The sequence below is a fragment of the Synchiropus splendidus genome, chromosome 10, assembly GCF_027744825.2.
Source record: "Synchiropus splendidus isolate RoL2022-P1 chromosome 10, RoL_Sspl_1.0, whole genome shotgun sequence".
NCBI classification, from domain to species: Eukaryota; Metazoa; Chordata; class Actinopteri; order Syngnathiformes; family Callionymidae; genus Synchiropus; species Synchiropus splendidus.
In genome coordinates, this window is record NC_071343.1 from 12,857,800 (window position 1) to 12,882,247 (window position 24,448).

Here is a 24,448-nt window from a genome sequence, read left to right on the forward strand (position 1 = left end):
TGTTGCTACTGTGTGAGACCTCTGAAACTTCTGGTGAAAGACTTCCAAACGCATCTTGAATGAATGAAGGTTCATTTCAATTCATCTATTGAGAGCAGTGTCCTCCATCTTTCTGGCCCTGCATGCAACAACACTCAAAAACGGCATTCTTTTCACAGAGCTTGCTTCCGCTTACTTGTTGAAAACAGTCCCATTTCTGCACCTCCTCTGTTAACAAATGTTACATGACACATGACTCTTTGTTGGCTGCTTTCTTCTCTACCTAGCGGCCCATCCACAACCCCCTCCAGACGATGCTCCTCCTCAATAACACCCCTGACTTAACTTCAAAGATCACCTGTGGATGTGACTCTAAGACTGTCAGTTTTTGACTCAATTTGGGATGTGCTGCAAGTGCAACTTTTTTTTAAAGTTGATTTATTTCCAACATTCTTTTTCTTTATCTCTCTGCATGTCCCATCAGGAGTTACCACAGCAAGTCAACCTCCTCCACTCTAGTCGCAGCCATCTATTTCATGTCCTCCTTGTGTGTGGTTGTCTAACGCTCATTTGATCTGAAAGAGTGTTGTCATGAAGTGCAAAATGATTGTTAAAAACAATTAAATTAATATTTGAATACGATTTTTCCAACATTTTGGGATAACGTCAAGGTCTTGATGGTTCTTATTGTGGGTTTTCAAGTCTCTTCTTTTAGAGTCAGTCACTCATCAGGTTTAAATCGGAGCCCAACCAGATGATGTCATTGCATTACGTAGTGAAAAAACGAATCTTAACTTTGTTTTTATGAATTAACGTCATTAAAATCACATCCACAGAGGTTCTGGTTCTGTTGCCACATACATGACCATCTATGTCTTCACTGTCACTTCCTGCGAGATATAGTCAGGAGATTTGTTATATGTACTGGATGTTTATCTTTAAGCGCGTCTTTGGGCCTATTGGGGCAGAGGCTGCTCTGGTCAAGCTCAACCTGGAGATACATTGATCAGTTAAATGGATCACGTCCAGTGTCGAGGACTCATGAGTGATCAGATTATCTGAAAACTGTCTAGATTTCATCAGGCTAAGAAACAGATACCAGATCGTGCTTGCATCTTAGGCCCAGTTTCCTGAAGGTCCATAGGTTGCCCTGCTCATACAAAGGTAGCATATTTCCTCCTATATTCTATCAGAGCTTTGTGTATCTCATTTAAAAAAGTTATGTCTTTCAGTAAGAACAATCAGAGTGCTCTGTGTTTGTGAATAAATGAGGTCATAGGCCGCTCCTGTGACTGATGGGGTTACACTCACCTCTGCTCCTGAGGTCAGAGGTTAAGCACATGTCTGAAGGAGGGCTGGCTGCTCTCCCGTTGTTAGGGCTTTATTCTCCTTAGTGTCAGACACTTGTCTTGCTATGGTCTTAATTACTCAAGCACATGAGGAGTGCTTCGTGTTTTTGGAAATGTCACAGAGTTCAACACCGTGATGAGCAAATCAATTATGGGAAAAGCAATCGCCACAAACTGAGGTTAACACAAAGCGAAATGCTGACGGGCACGAGATGTCTCTGAATCTCGAAATAGCCGTATGATTTGGCGTTAAATGAAGTAATGGGCAGATTCTTGGGGAGTCAATTTTCCGGATGTTTCCCAGCTTGACCTGCTGCTTCCTGTCTGACAGCAAGTCTCCAGTCCAGGACCATCATCTAGGCAAGCAAAATGAAGGTGTAGTTGACCGAGTGCAACAAACAGCATTGGCTGAAGACAGAATTTCACATGCAGGTTCTGTAGAGTGACCTGGACTCTGCTGAAGAGTTGTCTCTGCAGCACACGCCAGTTCATTGAAGCAGCTGTGAAACCGTTAATGAACCACTAATGGCCTGCGAGTAATGGTTCTCCTGCTTTTTCTCCGACAGGACGCCTCCATCGCCCACCGCTTTCATCTGATGCGTGAAAAACACCCAGAGAAGTTCAACAGCAGGTGAGAGATTTAGTGAAGGAACACTGATGTTTCCCATCATGTACTGTTAGTCAAAACGAGGGAGTCTTGACACCATTAGCTAACAAGTACTTAGCTAACAAGTCTGCTGACCTTTCATTTTAATCTGGGGAGTCAATATCACTTTCAGTGCAAGTCCTCCAGGATCAATAATGGATCAATGTATTGGCGTTTGATGTTTATTTGTCATGGAATCCTAGTGTTGTGTGAGTCAGTGTGATCATGTTGGATAAAGAATAGCACACTGTGGAGTTGCCTTAGAGTATTCCGGCTGTTGCCGGCCATTGTGTCGCATTCATGTATTTTGCTTACAGAACATGTTCGTTGGCAGTTGGCACTTGTGAAATTGGGGGCCAATTTTTTTTTTTTTGTGTCAAGCTGGTGTGTGAATACTGTCCAATAAGTATGGTGACTCTGAAATCAACCAAATATTGACTCGCTTTGTACAACGAATGTAACTAAGGGATCATAACATCTGCTGTATCAACAATATACTCAAGTATATTGAGTATAAGTAAAATTGTGTGGAAAGCTTTGAGGGTGAGATTATCATAATTAGAATCACAATTCAGGATTTTGTTAAGTTATGCAGCCTTCCCAAATACTGTAATGAACCTATACCTATGAATTTATATATCGGTGTTTACTACAGCGCCAGATCTTTGAAATAATTTTGAATGAGAAAGAGCTTTCAATAGATTGCAGTTTGAAGCCAAACATTTAGATATTCTCATTCCTCAGCGTTTTCTGAAAGGCACATATCAAAAAGGCTGAGTCGACAGTCTAAGTTGTGCCTACAGTTTTCTGTCATTTGAGCTCATTCAGATGCAAAGAGGGAAACCGTTTCCTCCACAACCTTTTTCATCGACAGTGCCGCCTCAGGGGGGCGTCACTGTTTTGGTCCACTTTTGCTACTGGTCTGTCTGCAGGGCCTGAGGCCAAGAGAACGTGTCAAGAGCGAATTAACATGATCATTAGATGAAGTTAACAAATTCAAACTTTGCCATTAGTCATGTTAAAACTTGTCTCGAATTGCAAAACTCACTGGGGAAGTCTAACTTGATTCATGTTGGGGCTTTTTGGAGTGAAAACATCCAAGCAGTTGACTCTATTACGGTTAATGAGTGCACTGGAAAAACTTAAGAGACTTGACGAGTGACTTGTTTACTCTTTGATATTAAATAATTAATGCTCCAGTTGCCAGCCCTGGTCCCACATCTATTTCCAGCATCACAGGAGGAAAAGACGGTGATAAAACATAAAAGAGGCCTTTGTTCTGGAGCTTTCTTTCATGCATGAGACAAGGCTGCAGTTGAAACGATGATGTGGAGACAGAGCAACTTCAACATATACTCTAAAATAAGACAGATTTCAATGATATGCTTGAATTAAACTATTTATTCCTATGATGCTTACAATAGTTACCATGTTAAGATGCTATTCATTATTCTGTTAAGCTGTAGCTGTGCCTATTGTAAAGATAAAATACATGTTAATTTAAAAATATACATTTTGCTGAATGATGTGGATAATCTGTCCCTGACGTGTCTAAATATTTGTCTAAATATTAACTTCATATTTGTGTACAATGACACTTGATCTTTGAGCGTGGTTCATTGGCCTGTTGCAATGATAAACACTCCAGCAATCCCTCGTCATCTAGCTCTCACCACACAAGCCCTCCACACCACCACGTTCACACACAGCTCCCACTCACCCCCACATCCAGTCTCAGAGGCTTTTTGGTGACAAAGGTACGTGTGATTCTTGACACTTCACCTCACAATGATCCAAGGAGCCAGACCAACAGGAGCCTGAAGCCCAGGTGTTAATGACTCCTCACACTTGACACACTCATCAATCAGTGGTTTCACGTCATTATACATCAGCGACTTACGGCTTCCCATGTTCATGATGCCAGCATGTTTGAATAATTTGACCTGAATACATTGCCATTAACTTCAGATGGTGTAAATGCCACACTTGCCTTGGCAAGTACTTGCTACAGCCAAGCATTATTAACAATGTTTAATGACATTTAAGCTCTGATATACACAACATTTATCGTTGAAGGTTAAAATGTTGTGTATTTGGTGAAAAGCTCTTCTTTACTTTCTATCCTCTATCTTAATTTAAGTTGTTTAAGTGTATTATGCAGTACACTATTGAAGAACGTAGACAGCAAAAGGTCATCAATGGCAGGTCTATAAGACACTGTCGGTCAGATGTGCAGTACTGTATCTCATAGGCCCTTTGTCAACATGAAACAGGATTTGAGCCTCTCGTTGAAGTCATCCATGTTCACACCAGAAAAAAACAGCACTGTATTACACCCTGAAAGTCACTTCACTTCACTACACCAGTAACAATGGTGGACCACAATATAATGCTGTGGCTCAGATTGTAGTTTTTTTCTCGGCATGTTCATGTCTCTATTCTTCTTCTGTGATTTGTATGCTGCACATAAGTTTCAACAAGCGCCTTCTCCTTTGTTCACTCCTGGACTGGAAAAGGTTTATTTTTCATGTGGATACAGCCTTGGTCTGTATTTCTTATTTTGCCCTCCCTTTGATGGGCTTTAAGAACTATTTTACTATTACTGTTCTACTCAATTTTTTAACCTAGTTCAATGAAAGGAATGAGCCAATAGCTTTGCTCACCGTTGACATAAGGAGAGCCGTGTTTTGGTGAAATATATCTGATTGTGTAGGGATAGTAACCTAAGTTAAGTAACCTGGCTGGTGGTTGTTGTTCCCCGTCAAGTCAAAGAGGTCACTGAACCTAATCACCAGATTTGATTAGCAGGGATCAAATGTCAGTGCTCAGTGACCTCGCAGCACTGCAGCCTGATTACTTCGGTTGTAGAAACTTTGACTTGTGATTTTTATACCTTGTGTTTGTGGTTGAATAAAATTAAGAGCATTTTAACATGTCCTCATTTTTTTTCTCTGACATTAAAAGTTCATGTGAAAAATGCAGAATAAAAAAGTATTGTACATTTCTCTGTACCATGTAATATCAAGTATAGAGTAAAACAGCAGAATCCAGTATTGAAGAAGCACAATTGAAATTATTAATAAAGCAAATGCCTTAATTAATTTCATTGAAATCGGGCTCCTCAAGATAATTAAGTTGTTTATGAACGAAATGCGAAATTCAACTTCAAAGTTAAAAAATAAGAATCATCCCCAGGAGATTGGGACCTGAATAGAGCTCAGAACGTTCTACTTAGATGTGCACATGCTCTGTTGTAGGACATGATACGGCACTTTCATCCATTCCGCAAATCCCCATGTCACCCATGTACAATATTGTCCAACTTGACATGGGTCCTAGGTATAACTCATGTCTTAGTCTTTAGAACCAAGATTCGACATTCAGATTGAAAGAATCGATCAATCCACTTTGCACTAGTGGACATTTGACTTGGAAGTCAGAACTGTACCTGAAAGGTGAGTAACTTTTCTCTGGGATGAAATTGGCCCCAGTGCAGTAGAACTTACGGTTAGCATTGTACCAAATTCTATCTTGTTATTTATGTAATATGAATGTCTTTCATCATATATCTCACCATGTCATTAGGACACTCAGGACAGAGTCCCCCTCAATCAAAAAGCCGTCCAGGAGCGCCCGAGACAAGGCGCTGGGGTCAACGCTCATGTCGAGGATTAAGGAGATGCTTATCAGCAGGGAAGGGTAGCTGAGTGGGAGGTGGACAAAGGGCAAAGGTTGGCAAGGGATTTAGCTCCAAAGTTAGGGGAGCCTGAAGCTGCTGACTCATGTTTTCATAACACGGGTTCAGGCTCCATCACAAAAGTATCGAGATAGACTTGTTTATTGATACATCTTTAAGCTGAATATGTTAATACAGAACTGATGAATGTGTTTTTAGTAAACAATTAATCTTCACACACACTGTTTTGAGTTTTGGTCATGAAGTGTTGGGACATCCTGAAAGCTCTACTTGTGGTTGGAAATGTAGTGCAGATGATCTGGGAGCAGTCAGTAAAGGACGCTGATGTGGTCCTGCATTAAACTTAAAGAATGTCACTGAGAGTGTGTTTTGGAACATTTTTTCTTTGTTTCCAAGTCCATATTTTTCATCTTAGTGGCTGTTCACCTACATTTTGACTCCCACACTTTCAAAGTTCAATTGGGAAGTTGCATGTGCCCTGAGGAACGCTATAGTTCAATGTCATGGTTGGAAACAGGCAAATTAAATTCCATTTCTACGGTTCCATCATTCTCTGTTGATGCCCATCCATTCTGGTGGTTTGAGTGTGTAATTGTACGAGTCATTTGTCTGTTTCACCCCCAGGTGAAAAGCTTTTTTTTTAGTCTGAATAGTTGTATGTTAGGCACTGTAGTTGTTTTTGTAAGTTTAGTAAAGATTTGATGCTGCTAACTTTGAATCTTTTAAGGATCGCACAATTTTAACTGTATCTATGATCTTTGATCTCTATTTTTGTTTGATTTTCATAATGGTTCATGAATATTGGCAAGAGCATGAATGAAATGCAGTGAAAATGTAGAATACTTCGGATTGTTGCATTTCATCAGGGAGGGTTAAAAGATACATTTACTTTCACGTCTAGTATATTACAACTCTCTGAGAGGAGTTGCTGAGCCGTCTCTGATTCTCAGCTCTCATTTCTTATGAGCTTTAGAGACTTGTCTTGAGAGCTTCCTTCTCCCCGGTCATTAGTCATCCCTCACCAGTCATTAGGTGGTCTCCTGACTGGTCAAACTGAGTTCACCAAAAGTCATTTAGCATTTGTCCTGAAATGCTCCCACATCACGACAAAAACAAACATGTATCCATCAGGTCACCTCTGACAGCTGTCTTCAGGGCAGAACTGAACCTTTGCTCTCTCTGCGCAACAGCGTAACGTGCTGTGATCTTGTGAGTCCAGTTCATGTGAACTCCACCGGCAATGTTGGATCTCCAGCATCAGGACACAAATATGTTCATTGTTTTGATTGAAAAGTGGGCAACAACGTTATTTTCTCCTCCGAGGTCTGTCAATGGAGGTTTGACCTAGTGGGTCAAACCTCCATTGACCATGAGCACAGTTTCGGGGCGCGGGCAATATGTGTTCGGTTTGTTCAAAAACAAATCTGGCTACAGGCATTCGACTCGATTTTGTCCTGGATTGACAGTTGTCTGTCCTGTTTCTTCTATTTTCAATGGCAGAATGAAGAACAAACTTTGGTACTTCGAGTTCGGCACGACAGAAACGATCTCTGCCACCTGCAAGAAACTGAACGAGTGCATCGAGGTGGAGGTGAGTCCATAGAGTCATAATATCACAGCTCCAGCAGCAGGCATTTAAGGACCTGTTATTTTAACTTGCACGTGGTGTCCGTCATCAGAGCCATGCAATTTGGCTCCTATTCAGTTAGATGTGTCGACAATCATAGCTTGTCAGACCCCTCTACACTTGGTCTTTTCTTATATGTGATTGATATCCTGATCCTGTGACCACATTCTCTTCTCTTCAGTGACACATTCATATCCGACACCAATGTGGTCGTGGATTTTCATGCCTCCTGTCAGCTCTATGTGTGAGTGTGTGTGGCTTGTTGAGGCATGAGCTCCAGCGAATTCAATGAAGTGATAATAAAACTCACAGTTTCTGCAGTACTCTGGCGTCAGAAGCTCACAGCACTAGTTTTTCAGAGCGACTTTAAAATACTCTGCTTTTGAATGGATTGCTTTCCATATATGGAAACACTCAAACATTCCTTTAATTCCTGAGAAAATAAACATCGCAGACACTTGCTGCTTAAGTTCCAGCAATGACCATCTCTCACATGTATGTGTCAAATTATATCAATAGCATGTTTCTGTGGTGATATTATTATTATATATCATGAGGTGATTGTCTGCCTTAAGAACTCAGGAACAGATGAAAGGATCTCAATGAGGTTTCCAGGGATTTGGTGATGATAGGATAAGGAATTGATGACTCATGTTTGGTGGTGTTCTGAAGTACCATCTGGAGCCAATAATCATTTGAAAGATTAGTCACTCAAAAATCTCAATATGAATGGAAATGAGCCAGTTAGCATGAGGCCGGTGCTCTGGAGTACCTCATTGTTTCTCCATGTCTCAAAGAAAATATTGACTCATTGGTTATTTTGTGTATTTTTTACATTTTACTTTAACATTTTTCATCTAATAAGATTACTCTTCGTTTTCCATTTTGAACTATTCTTCATCTCATCTTTCAATCACATCATTCTTAGAACACGAGGCAATTTTACTTCTTCACAACCTTGGGGGAATTTCTAATTGGGGAACAGCAAATTCACTTCATCGCTCTGTGTTGTCCTGAGGGGGATTAGTTCTTCTAACAACAACTACACGCTTTTGAGGCAAAAGAAAACCTGCATTTGCTGCTGTTTGTCAAAACATCTTTGCTGGCTGTCAGATGGTGTTAATGTTTTAGTTCTATTAAAAGTATTTGCGACAAATTCAATATTAATGAGACATGGCTATATTTAGCACATTGGCGGACGAATGCTCCATTAAGTCACCGATTGCCTCATTCTGTCACCGGAGGGCCGCTTAAACTGTCGCCTGAGTTGGAAAGCGCAGCAAAACACCGGGGATATGTCAGACTGGCATCTCCAAGATGGCCCCCGAGCCAGAAGCACACAGTGCTCTTCAGTTAGACAGTTTCACAGCCCTTAAATATCTTTTTTTTCTTCCAATTTTTGAAAATGTCTTTTTGAGTGCGTACAAATACCCGTGATGTTCTTGGCTAAAATTAACGGATGTTTTTGAAAAAGCTGCTTTATAAGCTCTTCTCTCAGAATAATTTAACAGGAGAGAAATTGTTGAATATGTTCGAGCATAATGATTTGTAAAGTCTTGGCTTGCTCACATTACATTTCATTTTCAAAGTTCTTCAAACGCGAGATTCTGTTTCACATATGACTCGATCTGAGTCATCAGTTTCTAAATGTTTGTCGGCAGTGTGACGGAATCATCTTGGACCTCAGCAACACCTCCTTGGAAGGCATCGCTGTCCTCAATATCCCCAGCATGCACGGCGGTTCCAACCTGTGGGGTGAGACGAAGAAGAGGAGAAACTACAGCCGTATGAGCAGGAAGGTCCCGGACAGAATGCCGACGAGCACCGTGACAGACATTAAGGAGCTCAAGTTCTGCATGCAGGGTGAGTGAGGACATGGACGTCCCTCGAAATGTGATTAAGTTTGGATCAGGAGAGATTCATACGGTTTTAAAACCCATTTACCCAACATTAATTTGTCGATAAAGGATGCAACTGCTTTTCCCATTGCTGTGTCAGCGGAGGAGGAGGGGGAGGAGCCAATCCAAGCCAGTAGACTAGACGTATCCAGTCTGTTGATGGCTGTGTGAGCAGATTGTCATTAGCTTATCAAGTCCATTCTGGGGTGTGCAAATGCTACACCGAGAGATATTTGTACTTTATTTGCATTTTCAATGATTTCCAAAGATACTAAAACCCCACGCACACAGAGATGTGGAAAGGTGTTTGTCACTGTTTTTATGCGTTTGTTCAATGGTCTGAAACATTTAAGTGAGGCTCAGACACAAAAAAATAAGAAACCTGGACAGAGGCAAACGCTTGTCCACAGCACACACTGTCCACATCTGGTAGATGCTCACTCATTTCAGCTGTAGTGAAACGTAAATCAGTCTTTGTGTTTGACTGGGATTTCTTTTGGTGCACGCAAACACGAACAAGAACATTAACAATTCAACTTAATGATGAGTTTTCAGAAGTTTGATGGTCTGTTGACTTGTTTTAAATTATAAAAGTATTAGACAACACATGGGGAAAACATACGCATTAACTTCACAACTACATTTTTGCTGACCCCATGTTGCACTCCAGTGCAGTCTTTAAATTTCTCTCACAAACTCTTCATACTAAGCATGTCAGTAAAATATTTTTGCTGTTTTCACTTGGTTAAAATTCCCCCAGTTGAGTTCACCGAGTCACTAAGTGGGCTGGAGCAGTGCTGTTTATGTATATACATGTTATGAAACACCAGTTTTGGAACAACCTGTTCTTTCACACTATTTCGCTGACTTCATCAATTTCACTATTCTCATCACAACCTGTGATGGAGTTCACATTAACCCTTGTCAGTGTTGATAAGTCCGAGTTGTAGATCCAGCTGCAGTCTACAGCTCATCTCATGCTAAAGTAAAAGCCTCTTTAGCCCATGACAAGAGCTGGGTGGTGCTGCAGACAGAAACGAACATTCTCTTGCTCTTAGCTGCAGCTCTGTCTCCACTCTGCTCTTAACCTCTTGCATCTGCTGTCATCTTCTCCTCCCTCGGAACAGGAACCGCTGGAGGAACTGGTCATTAAGGGCAGTGACAACTGACAAGTGTCTTTTTTAAGCTCATGAATTTGACCTCCAAAGTACACAAGTGTTTAGCAAATACGCTAGTGAGTCACACCCTGAGTGTGTGTTGCCTGCATGTGAAGTGTCCTTGAACTCTCTGAGCTGCTCAAAATGTTGCTTAGCTATTTGCAATGTTTCTGAGGATTTAAGGAGGCACTGCATGTTTAAAATAAATTCATGAATAACCATACATTCACATCTGCTTTGGAGAAGAGAGTGGACCAAAAATGTGTAAAATGCCTGTGCAATGTAATTGTTTTAAAGTAAATTAAGTAAGTTAGTTGTGTTTATTAATAATTTACACCATATATGTTTATATTTGTTGTGCAAACTTGCCGTACCTAAATAGGAATAGTATTAAATGAAGTTTAAAAAAAAGCATGTGTGATTTCTAGTTTCATGTGGACTGTACCACACTCCAGTTTTGGATGGCTAAATAAATGAATAACCTTGTGTGTTGAGATGTCTTGTAAATCATCCTTCTGGTTTAACTCTTGACCTTAATCCAATATGTAATCCAAACTAGCGCCTTAAACGAGTCAACAGAGAGTATCATCACTGAAGTCTTTTTCCTAATCCCATTAGCCACACTGACCAGAACGCACGCGGTAATGCACATCAGTGAGACTTGTGTGACACACCAGGGTGACTCTGAAGCAGCTCTGTGTGACTCATGAATCCATGAATGCTGATTTTGCACTCTTTTCCACGCAAATATAGTTGTGGTTGTTTCAAATTACGTTGACTTCTAAATGAATAATTGGTAAGATGTTGCTGTTTTCTATTATATAAATGCAGCACTGACCCCACCTTTTACATAAATATAACTGTTTATGACTCTTAAGTTATTGAATGGGTTAAAGTGCGTGTGATACTGGTCAGTTAGTAATCTCTTAAATCTGCTTCTCATTGGTTGCGTGAATGTGGCCTTATTGGGAGAGTTTGATCTTATACTCATTTCTGTGACAAACATATTTACAAATATGGGGAATAACTCTAATATTATTATTGTATCAGTTCATTTAACAATTTAACAGGAAGCATGTACAGAAAAAAACATCACACATAGTAGAGATGTTCAGTACCGTTGTTCCCATCTGCAGACCCTGGGGCTAACCTAAGGGAAATGAATGATACAAAACAAGAAGCATAAAGTCATTTAAAGATCACACACAAACTTCCAGACTGAGGGAAAAGTGCAGTCTGGGTCACATGACGTCCGTAACTTGCATTTCTGCTGACATAATCAAAATTGATTTTCCCACTTTATTTGACACTTTTAAATGTGACTCGATCATTTTGCTTGATTTACAATTACATTTTCGAATGTATCATCTTCTTTCTTTCACACTTATTGCCTGTATTTCTTTACTTAATGACATTAATAACGTTGAACTATTTAATCAAATCATGTAAGTAATCATTTGTAAATGTTTCTATTCCCTCAAAATGGATAAATTAGATACTTCTGGATACTAGCGGCTAAATTGAGTTTTCCTTGAAGGGTGGCAGGCGTCTCCCTTAGGAGTTCTGTCACTCAGGAGACACTCGGAATTGAGCCGCTGCATCTCCGCCTTGAAATTAGTCGGTTGAGGTGGTTCGGGGCCCAACAGCAGCTGGTCCAACACCTCCTTATCAGGACAAGCAGAAATAACATTTTGAAAGTTTCATGCGTTAATGATTGTACGTGCAACGGAATCTTTCCAGACTTGATTTATATCTTTGGATTCAAGTGTTATTAGATCACTGGCTATTGCTGCCTCTTCCTGTAAATGTTTTAGCTGCCCACGGAGTTCTGTTTGGAACATGGCTGTATGTTTGTGTCCGTCCCTGCGCGACTCTCTGCGTCTGTTCATCATAAAGCTAATCGTCCCTGGCAGTTGCTCTCCTTGACATAATAAACTAAACCTTTTAAATCTCATTTGCCGCAATAATGCAATCATCAGTGCTAACCCAGAGCAACTGAATGATGCCCTGGGCTCTTCTGACCTCAGTCATGCGCTTCTGCTCTGCTTTTTGTTTGGCACGGACAGAACTGACAGGCACAAGACACACACTCAGGCTCAGTCAAACATTTCATTGGTAGTCATTGCATCATTGACATTTTGTTAAACATGTATAAGAGTTGTGTAACTGGATTAGATTACCTGGTGGTGGACGACATGCAAACTGGATGTTTGCTGTGTGATATTTGCTCAAATGAAAAGAGTTTGTTTATCTTTAGCTGTTTGATCTCCTGAACTTATCTCAAACTCTGTCTTATCTTTTGCTTCCCGTCTTTGTGTGACTATTAGGTTCAATCATGGGAGACTTTCATGTCTAATCCCATTTGTCTTATTCTTTGTTGAGACAATGCAGGCTGATGAAGAGCATGTGTTGCTTAAAATTACCAGGTCAATAGAATATTCTGTTTAAATGGAGACATAATTGTCTCCATAGGGCCAACACCTCTTTCCCTGATGACAGCGATGTTTGATCTGAATGTTTAATTCTAGACATTTATCAGAAGAATCAGAATCTGTCACTGGCGACAGAATAAAGCACATGTTTTGTGTCATCATACATAAATTACCTACCACCACTGCCACATATTTCTGCTTGCTGTAAACAAGCTGGGCCACTATATCAACATCAGCATTGGAAGTGATGTAGTTTTTGCTAGGCTTTAAATTGTTTTCAAAATGAAGTGTAAGTCAACCATGTGTTTAAAGCAGGACATATGAAATGACTAGACCCAGGCTTTGAGTTTCACACGTGCTCTAAGGGGAAAAAAATTCCAAGGAAGCTGTGCTGCAATGGGAAAATGTAGATAAGGTAGAAAAAACATGGGACCTTGATAATATCGTCATCATATGACAATAATGAGCAAAAACAGTTATATAAAATGGGCTGGATCATTGCAGCAGGAGGGGGCGGCGTGTGACTGATCTGTATCAAAGTGAATGTTGCTGTACAGTCAAATGGGAGTATTTGAGAAGAGAAGTTGCACTTTTTTTTTCTTATAATGGCTAAAAATTTATTGGAAAATAAATGGTCAGTAGGCTGTCATCTAAAGCGCTGAATTCATACTCGATGAGATTTCAATTGGAATTTGACCAGTTGATTCAACAATTTGTAATTAGTTGAGCAGATAACTCAGACAGGGTTCACCTGTATTGAACTTTGTAAAACCGAGACCACCGTGATCAGCCATGCTAGAAGATCCTCTGGCTCTACTAGTTTAAAAGGAGTTACAGTGTATTATGGCACTAAGCAGGAATGAAAAACTTTAAAAAAAAACTTTACAATTCTTCCAGTGAAATATGAATGACGTCTAGATAACTACAAACTCACCCCTGAGATGCACCAGTGATCGTCTCTTTTGTATTTTGTATGAAAGCTATTAGACTCTTACACTCACGGACATGCTTGTCATGAGATGCTGAATTCCTATGGACTTTGTCGTCTTTTCACTGACATTATTTTGCAAGAAAACTTTGCATGTGGAAGTCTAGAACGGAGATTAGGACTGAGTGTGGACATTTTGATCAATATTGAGGAAAAGAGACATGTCTGACAGGGCCAAAAGTCAGTCTCTGGGGGGGAGATAAGGGTCCTCAGATAGTGGCCTGAGGATCACTCCTGATGACAGGAATAGGATTTACATAAGGCTTCTGTGTTGGCCGATCCCATCATCACGCTGCCCTCGTCCTTTATCTCTGCACACATCTCTTCCCTCCCTTTTATTTCCTCTTGAACTCCTGCATCAAATTTCCTCAACTTCCTGTGTCAGATTGAGTCGGAGTGGATCGAGATAAATAACAAGGATGGCTTGTGATTGGAATGGAAAAACGTGAACAAGCTGAGCTCCATGTTTTTATTTGTGCAAGTTTGTGCTTGTAATTTCTTTTTTTTTTTTTTTTTACGGTACTTTGATAAATAGTACATTCTTGACTTATACTTGTACACATCAGATTTAATGCAGTGCTAAAGCAGTGCTGAATGGATTTACGTGGGTTCAGTTAGTTATTTTGTTTGTTTGTCTGTGGCCATTACACGCCTCACATATTTAGCTCATCAGTAATCACAATAATCACAAACGTGGTTTTACAAAGTCCAAAATAAGTTAGTCCTCTTTGATTTATCAGCTTAACTAATCACAGACAAATTGTTGTTTCAACTGCCCCGTTTCTACAGTAACTGAAATCTATTAACAGTGTAATAAGACTGCATGACTTTTGGTTGGAAAAATATATTTACATTGTTGTCAGTTGAAGAAAGTAAGCATGCTAACACAAAACAATTTATGAATTTACCAACCGGCCTGTTTGCTCTTTTGTTGTGTGAAGCCACAAAGATGAGTGTCAGCATTTTATTTTTCTCCACCAAGGGCAATGATTCAAGTAGCAATGGCCTATTTTCTATTCCTGTTGTAACAAAACATTGAATCTGAAGGCAATATTTTTGGCAAACCTCCTGAAATATAACACTTCTTTTAGTCATTGTTGGCCCTTTGATATGGGATCGAAGTGCAGTATTTGTCTATTGAACGGTCTTAAATGGGTTTCCTTTGGGAACTCCAATTTTCTCCCTCACTCCAAAAACAAAAAGACAGAGAGATAGAAACATACAGAGTTTTTATAATGGACCAGGGTCTTTTGCTTAAAAAAGAGAACAACTATGGGATGCTGGGAATTTGTCCCATCAAAACTCTATTTTTCATTCTTCATCACCACACATTGAAAACATGCCTTTTCCTCACCAGCCATTGTTCACCTGTCTACAATCGCTCGCCACACTGGAGCAGCATGACACACAAAGCAGTGTGCTATTTTAAGCTGATCACATACAGAGACTCTATATTGTTCCCATTTCGCGCACCAACACCATCAGGCCGTAATTACCTCCATTCGCTCCCACCGATCTGCGAGAAACACTCGGTGTGTGTGAGCGAAGCCGAGTGGGTGCTGGGAATGAGAACGATATAAGTCACGGTAGTGGGATACTTCCTCCTTAAAACATATGTCTGTATCTAATGGATAGTGAATTAGCTTTTAAAAAAAAAAAACGCAGAGGAAACGATCACCTCCAAGGCATGGTGTGCTGCACTGTATCGTAGTAACATTGTGTACTTTGTGTCATGGCCAAGTGCTCTCCCTACACCTTTTACCTCCATGGAGCTGGCGAGGTGAGCTGCAGTTCCTCTTGACCATCTGCCATTTCTTTGACCACCCAGAGACAATAACAGAATGGTCAGAGAGTGCATGAGGGAGGGCAGCGTGGGAGGATGAAGGATACACAAGTATTCCTACCTAGGATTGTAAAAACAGCTTCAAGATGGCAGTGAAACCTGCCGAAACACTGAGATGTCCAAACGTTTATTATTAAATAAAGTGAACATGAATAAGTATAATTCTTGACATTTTGAATCTCAGAAAACAGAAATACATGGAAGCCGCTTCCTGGTCATAATTGTCAAATCTGCATTGTTGGAGATTTTTTGTCAGTTGAAATTTGCGTGGAACTTCTAGTCATGTCAACTGTGACCATTTCAAGCCTTTATGAACCGTGTAAATGTGACGCACTTATTGTCGGTCACAATTTTTTTGAATAACATTTTCGTATCAAATCGATGTTAAGGAGAAAAAGCATTTCAACATTTCACATGTACAAGCAGGCTGAGAAAAACACTGCAGCACAGCAGCAGTCATTCGCCCTGCCTGCCACTTGGTAAGGCAGTGCCAAATCATCCCAGAATGCTTTGCACTGGCATTATGTAAGAGGCTGTTCTTGTCTATTCTTAGCTCTACCTCGCTGAGAAGTAGCAGCAGCGATAGAACCAGAGTCAAAAGCACACAGATCTGATGAGGCAGGAATCATCAGTGAGGTGAGAGCCAGCACAGTGGGCTACTCTGCCATTAGGCGCTCACACTGGGACACAAGCAGGACACCATGCCCATTTTTGGTAACTGGAGGAAGTAGAAGAGTACAGTATGTGGGTGTGCGGTGGAGGGAGGGATTTTTATAATAAATAGTGGGACAGGAAAAAGGATTTATGAATAGCAGGGTTTTAAATCGAAAATAGAACGCTTCAAAAAATATGTTCAGTTTCTTTTTACTGACGTGTTGTGTTTCAAACTGACAGGCAACATGTTGACACGTCAACATCTTACCAAATCCCAGCTGTCGTGTGGTCATCTCCAACTGTCCAGCCTGTTTTCCCTCTCCAAATGTTTGTCCAATCCTATTATGATTAATTCTTGGAAAGCTTTGCAGCGTGTGTGTGTGTGTGTGTATATGTGTGCAGATTTTGTGACATCATATCCGACTCTGGGCAATCTGAAGATTTTGGTTCAATCCACCCAAATGATAAAAGAGAATGGTGGACATCAAATACAACCTGTTGTGTAAAGTGCTCTATTATTTATTTGCCTGTTTGGTTTTTGCCATCACAAATATGACAAATATGCATTTTATATAGTTTGGAACTAGCTAGCTGAAGCACTGTGGACATCTTGTCAGCATGTGATGTGCTTGTTTTTCTGGTCCCACTAAAACTACAGTGCCATACTCACCGTCTGGGGCCCAAATCCGGATTGGATTATGGCAGCCCTCAAGAAGTTTAAATATTGAAAATTTAAAAATGGTCTTCCGTAAATATAACAGTTGGGAGCATGACCCACCTACATGACTGGGTTTAAGATTCGGCGTTCTGTTGTATATGTAATGTAAAGTGCATGCACTTTTGTGCTTCAAGGATAAAACACAGTGTGTCTCGTGTTACAAGTTGGTGGTGCACCACTGATAAGCTTTATGCTAAAGTTAAGCCACATTTGCATGATGGCTCCAATGAAATCGACTGTAGGTGAATAATTCTAACCTTGTGAAGCCACGTAGACAGAGCTACAGTGCCATTCATTTTTAAAATTCATCATTCATTGGTAAGAAGGGCCCCATACTGATCAAATGTGATGAAAATATACATGCATGCATCTTCAGTTAACCACGGCTCAGGCCTGTTCAGGGTTGTGAGGAGTGCTGGAGCCTATCCCAGTGGTCACTGGGCTAGAGGCAGAAATTCAGTCTGGGCAGGTCGCCAGTCCATCGCAGGGCAATATGATCAAAATATATCATCCTGTATATGTTAAGCCAAAAAATATTAAGGTCCTCAGAATTTTTCCAAAGAAAAAAGTATTACACAATTCTATTCAGTTGTAGCTTCAGTGGGGCTATTTATGTATCTGAAACCTTTTCTTCGTCTTGTGCCTCCTCCCCAGCTGTATTCCGCTAGATAGAAATGAGCTTTTTATAAATTCCCTAAAACCTGTCAAGACGCTCTGATTGAAACCGCTGCATAGCGGAAGATACATATGAAGAGTTGGCAAGCATATGTTGCAGACTTGGATAAACAAGTGGGAGGTTTTGAATTGGCATCAATGTCACTGTTTCTCATCTGATTCTAATCTCTTTTGTCATGGGGAAAACAGGCAAAAGAGCGAGCAAGGTCAGACAGCATTGAGAAATTATTGACGGCAGCAGGGAGACCCGCAGCCTCCAGTTACAGCAAACTGTGGTGCCAGCCATGGCTTGTCTGGGATGAGACCCCCAGGGCCTGAATGTTTGACCACTATCCCGATTGACACGTCCAAAATATTTGTGTCCTTTTAATGCTGAAAAAGGGTTTTGGGACATCTATCCATACAAGGCTCTGACGCTGAACTTCTTCATTTAAAAAGCCTCTCCATGTTTGTCACCAGCAGAGTAGTAGGAGTGTGTTTGATATTTTATCCTAATCTCGCAGCTCACAAATTATCACACTGGCTGTGAAGACAAAATATTTCTCAGGCGCTTCCTTTGAATAATTAGTTTCACAAATCACTGGCCAAGTTTACCAAGTTGTTTAGTGCCAAAGTAAACACAATGACCCACTGTGATGATGTTAAATTGGATAAGTGGATTTACTCAACCAAATGACAAACATGAAGACAAGATTACAATAAAACAGTTTTGTCTCTTTTGGAACCATTCACTTGCTTTGTAAATAAAGACTACTTCCACATCATTAATCCAGTAATTCACCAGACTGTTTTCTTTTGAGCAGAATATGAATATTTAAATATAATTTCACTAAATTTTCTTATCGCTATTTGTTCTTGCTTTATGTAGCCAGTTCCTAGAGATGGTCCTGGACTGCAGCAATAAACTTCATATTACATTACTATTCACCAGCAGAAAACGGAGGGAATGAAATGCAACCTAAATTGTGAGAAACAATGTTATGAAAGCCCAGGTTATGTAGCAGGCTGTCAAAACCTCGCTGTTCTCCCACTGCTAAACCCAGACAAAAGCACTCCAAGTCACACTAGGATGCAGTTGGAAATATAGACGCCTTCAAATCTAGAAGTTGTCATTGCTAGCCTCAATTCCTGTGTTGTACCGTCCTCCTAAAGTCAAAATCATGCATTGACATGAAGGTAATGTGCTAATGTATCTCTCGATATTTCTCCCTCAGACTTCAGCGACCAGTTGTTGGAGGTCGTGGGCCTGGAGGGGGCAATAGAGATGGGCCAGATCTACACAGGACTGAAGAGTGCTGGACGCAGACTTGCTCAGTGTGCTAATGTCACAATCAGGTCAGAACATTTCACCCATTCACTTCCCTTGCTCTACTTTCCCTCTTTCGTCTTCCTTGAGTCACGACCTTCCCTCTTTCTCCCTCCCGACTGCTCGCCCAAGCAGAAACTATTTTGCTGCACACGTATGATCAAAAATGCATTCATTCAGAGTGTTTTTTTGTATTTGAAAGGAGTAAACAATAGTGTGTCTCTTTGTGAATGAATTATAGATTTGCCTGGCATGTTTTTCTAAGCGATCTGCTGGAGAATTCAAACTTACTTTTTTCTGTGGAATGTTTATAGTAACAAGCAGCGACATTTGTCTCTTGTTCCGTTTTCCTGCTCTTGGTTTTTCTCAATGTGTTGCTATCGTTCTTCCCTTCATCTTCCGTGCTCTCCTTTTTTACTGTTAACCTGGTTTTGCCATTTCACTTTGCCCCACTTTTATTCTGTACTTACTCGGCTCGAAAACCCAGTGCAATCGCCCACAAGGTTGGGATTCCAGCTTTAACCTTGCCAGTGTTGGAGTTCATTTCAAACAATTTTGCTTCTTAATATTGCTTTTGAGTTTTTAAAACTTTTTTTTTTCATTATTAATTTTCATTCGTCCTTTCCGTCTCAGTTGCTAGTTTTTCGATCGCAAACTGCTTTCACCGATGATAAAATATGTATAAGTGTTTAAAACATTTCAGGGAGTTTTGTTGTTTACTAATTTACATATTTTTGTTTGTAGTTGTATATAAGCTAGAATTTTTTTTATTTTTTTTAACATTTAAAGGGCATTTTTCATCTGGCTTTTCTTCTCCTTGTGTCACAGATTCCACTGCTGAGACGTTTTTTAAACTTACTGTTTTACACAACTTTTTTATTGTGAACTATCTGGAAAACAATTGTTTTAAATGGATAGTCTTAAAATGCCTGCTTTAAATTCACGAAATTATGTTTATTACTGTGAATATATTTTACCATTGTTCACATGAATTCATATAGCAAAAATATTATGTAAACTATGGAAACAACTTAGCCACAGAGCAAATGGAACTAAGCATTTAACATCATTCAAGCAAATTTAGGGCACAAAACAATGTTTTTTTTAAATTAATTTTTGACTTCCTCAACTTGCATATAAGTCAAGTATAAGCGCTTCTGGAATTATTTACCTTCACAAGCGTTTTCAATAAGGAGACATGCAGCAAAAAACAAACAACGGTGAAGATGGCTTCTTCTCTTCTGGATTGCTCCAGTTGGGATAGCCTCATGAGAATCGACTCATATTAAACACCCTGCTTATTCTGTTTGAACAAACTATTTGAAAGCCCCAGAGCCCATTTGGCATCGCAAAACCAATCAACTCTTTCTCACACCACTCAGTCAACAGGAGACAAGTGTGTTTTTGCAGTTAAACGACACCGACCCTGTCACGATTCCTGGGTAAAATTGCCTCACATACAATGTTCCATTAGTTTCCACTAGTGAGACTAAACTGTTACACTTAATTTTGGCAAGCGGAAGACTAACAAATGACACAAGTGGAGACGATCAAATTTTTCAACCTAATTTTCCATTGACTTCCGTTGACTTTGTCATGCTTCATATTCACTTTTGCTCTTGAAGATCTGTAGAGAAAGCAACATGATGTTGTTGCCGGTGTATAACCAACACTGGCTTTGACTGAATTTGATTTATTGAATTGAAGAAGACAGATGACTAGAATCGCAAGCGCAATGATCAGCTTTAACCATAATTGTGTTTCAACGTTTTCACATTGAAAATACCAATAAAGAAGCAATTCAAAATGTACATTAAAACTTGAATCACAAGACCCTTTTGGTGTGAGAAGGCGGGGCGTTTCATGACAGCACGGTGTGTGTGTGTGTGACAGGAACGTTAAAAAAGTCTCTCTAGTTAATCACTGGCTGCTTGCGAAGGCTTAGATCAGCATATTCACTTCTGCAAAACATACTGCTGTAGAAGGCGAGCCAAAGGAACGGCAGCCAGTCCCTTGCTTCTGGCATTTTTTTGGCAGCAGGACGTCTTAAGTACAGTCATTTCATTGCAGTTCCACTTCTCCCCCCTCCCATTTACTGTACCTGCCGATGCATTAATGCTCTGAAGAGGTGACATTTACAAGCTGCCTCGCTCACATTTTCCTCCGGTGGAATCAAGAGAACATTCATCACTGTCACTCTGCAGCACTGAGTCTTAAACTACAGACAAGAATCTTAAATCAACTCCAAGAGCGTGTGTGTGTGTGTGTGTGTGTGTTTGTATACAGTGGCTGTGTGAGTTGAAAGAGTCGGGTCTGTCTGGAAAAGGGTCTCATGGGAACAAAGGGTGCAGTGTTTGTCCTGCGACGGTGTGAACGGGCCTCTAGAGCCTCAGACCTCTGTGTGATTTGACCTTAGCTGGCTGCTGGGCTCACCACATGTCTCTCTCCTTCTCTCTCCGGTGGGACCCCCACCATGCCATCACAGGACGTCCCGGCGGCTGCCCATGCAGATTGATGGCGAGCCATGGATGCAGCCCCCCTGCACGGTGAGGGCTAACAGGAAGAATTAGCATAGAGATAAGAATGATAATGGATCTCCAAGGCTGAGTCACACACTTGGGGAATAAACAACATTCCACTTGTCTGTGAGGATAAACGTCGTGCATCTTTAGTCACATTCTTACTGTAGTACCAGTGCAGGATATTCGTCTTTATTATGGACACCAAGCCAAGACAGCAGTAATGTCAAGGCAGTTCTTGTAGTTCTTCATATGTTCAAGGTTTATCATGTGGATATGTCCTTTGTGTATTTGTGATGAAGCACACAACATATACCAACCAGCTCTCACAAAGTGCAGTCATGGAAACTCTTGCGAACACATTACTAATTCCCACTCTTAACCCCCGACCCTTCTGGTCGCAGACTCTGATGGGTTGTTCATCTTGTATTTATGATGAGGAACGGAAGGGGCTGGAGCTAAAAAGGCGGAACAGAGTGTGGTTTGGTGCACGTACTCGCAGCTGAGGAAGAGGTCAGGAGACAGATGAAACTCTGTGTTTATGTTTACCAGAGAAAATAGGTGGATCCGAATGACAGTTTACTTAAGGTCAAATCCTGGAATGGTTAGGCATAATACTGAGTGCACAAAATGAATGGGGCGACAAGAAGTCTAGTCTGCGTGCACGTTAGTCCTCTGTCCACTGCATGGCTTTCACCTTTCCAACAGAGTTCAGGTCCCGTCAGTTCTATGTGGTACCAAAAATCTGCAATATTTAATATTATAATATATCAGGATTGGTTTGAAACAAACTTGTGGTTTTGAAGGTTTCTTCATTCACTTGTATGGTTCGCTCCACTGCTGAAAACTTGACTTAATAGAACACAGTAAACTGTCAAATCACTTAAATTAACTTTCATTATTATAATTTATTTATATGAAATGTTTTAGTCGTTATACTGATGTGCTTGTCCAGTTTTTTTTAAAGTCATGTGACATAAGCTGCTTGGCAGAGTTCTCTCGGTCTCAGTCTCTCAGTGGTTTTCTAGTAAGAGGCGCTTGTATTATCTTGATAAAATGAGCTCCTTTAAGTTCTCAGTCTTGTTATGATGGTCTTCATTGAAAGAAGCTACTATTGTTGTTAGATGTAGTGTGTGTGAGATTTGTTTCGAGTGATATGTCAAGGCAAGTAAAAAGTCTAGACTTTCAAAAAGTGTTACTGGCTTATACTAGATTCACTCTATAAAAATGCATGACGTATACTTATAAAGAATTATATAATTTCAATTTTCATCACCTTTTTGGCGGCGCAGCATCGGCACATCATAAAATGTCATTTTAATTTTCAGGGATGTTATTTAAATGCATCGAAGCACTTTAGGCCAAACAAACCTACTTACACTGGGACTCTGCCAACGTGGCCCACATGCATGTGTGGGGCGGCTTTGTGCTAAATAGCAGTGGGTTTATTTCAGACATATAGGCTTAAAATATGTCAACCTACACAATTGTGGCAGAATTAATTATGTCTGTCAGTTGCTTTTGTGTGTGTGTGTCACTTTACATAACTTGCAGTGTAGACAAGTTTGGTGACGGAAGTTTATTTTGGCGCAAATGAAGGTAATGGATGAGTTGACACTCTGGAACAGAGCTCTTGTGTTGTCTCTATGTTCACTGGTTACGCAAGAATATTGGATCTATTAACATAAATATTAGGTCGATTATACTGGTTAATGTGTGACCAGAAGAAGTAATGTGTGTAATTACATTGTCTCTGTGTCCGCAGTGACCACAAAATATATTCAGTGTGTAAATTACAGAAATTTGAAAGATGTTTTCACACTCTGCTATGCACACGGTCATCACTTGACCTCTGCACATGCTAACTCCACACAGATTCACTCCAAACCTAGAGTTGCTGGATTTGAACCGCTGACCTTCTTGTAGTGAGGCTGGAGCACTGACTGTTATGGAACTTGCTTCCCCTGAATAACTCAAATCAGTATGTGCTCTTTTCAAGTACATACAAACACACACAACAAAACAGAAGGCAAAACCAAAGGAAAAATGTGAAAAATTTGCATTTCTTCCTATTATTAATGTTCAATTTGCTTTGTTATCCAATACCAGGAGAGCAAAGTGAGGAAGATAGAAATATAAAGTGAAATTAGTAATAAATTAAAGTGGAATTAAAGGGAATTAAGTGAAAAAAAAGAAGAAGAAACCAAAATAAATGTGGAGATATAAAAAATAAACATGTCTGCTTTTATTTCCGTTGAACTTTCCTTATTTACATTCATATTTTTACCTCAGTCTGACACTGCTGGTATTCCATAGTCATCTGGTTGCACTCTGCGTTACTTGATGCAGGGTTGATTCTCAAACTAATTTAGCTTATTTTAATAGCTATATTCATTAAACTACTAATGTGATTAATCCATAGTGTGTTGTAGAATTATGAGAGGCCATAGAGTACATTGCTGACTACAGCAAAAATTGTTCTGTGCCAAAACACAAGTTGCATGAATTTAAGTTTTAAGTTTTAAGTTTTGCGACATATTCGGACCTTGATGAGATTTCATGTGCCCTGCAGCTTCACCTACACTGTCAACCAGACTATGTGACAATACAGAAGCTAAACAAATGTTGATATTGTCCTCATGTTTCACCTTAGATGTTAACATTCACTGACATTTATCTTCAGCTTTTCTCAGAGAGCTTCTTCTTAACGCAGTAGGAGGCAGCACAGCTCTGACTGAGAGGTTGCCGTTTCGATCCTAGCTCCTGATATCGTTGTGTCCCTGAGCAAGACACCTAACCCCAAACCTACCGCAGTCAGTGTGTCGACGTGTCCGCGGAAGGGTAAATGGGTGACTCAGTGTAACGCTTTGGTTGCTGGATTGGCACTTTACTTTGCTCTGGAATACTTAGTTCTACTGCATTTGAAAACACCTACTTTTCTGCTTGCAATTTAAGTGGGA

At 40.2% G+C, this 24,448-nt stretch overlaps 1 protein-coding gene across 2 annotated transcripts in view; it reads left to right on the forward strand.

Annotated features, from left to right (window-relative positions):
- The window catches only part of LOC128765505 (diacylglycerol kinase beta), a 70,393-nt gene that overhangs the window by 39,890 nt on the left and 6,055 nt on the right, over positions 1-24,448 (forward strand). For both annotated transcript variants that reach the window (XM_053876168.1, XM_053876167.1), the window contains 5 exons: positions 1,895-1,959; positions 7,172-7,262; positions 8,960-9,161; positions 18,878-18,998; positions 21,455-21,515. In XM_053876168.1, coding sequence (XP_053732143.1) covers positions 1,895-1,959; positions 7,172-7,262; positions 8,960-9,161; positions 18,878-18,998; positions 21,455-21,515 — 540 coding nt within the window. The remainder of the gene's footprint in view (positions 1-1,894; positions 1,960-7,171; positions 7,263-8,959; positions 9,162-18,877; positions 18,999-21,454; positions 21,516-24,448) is intronic.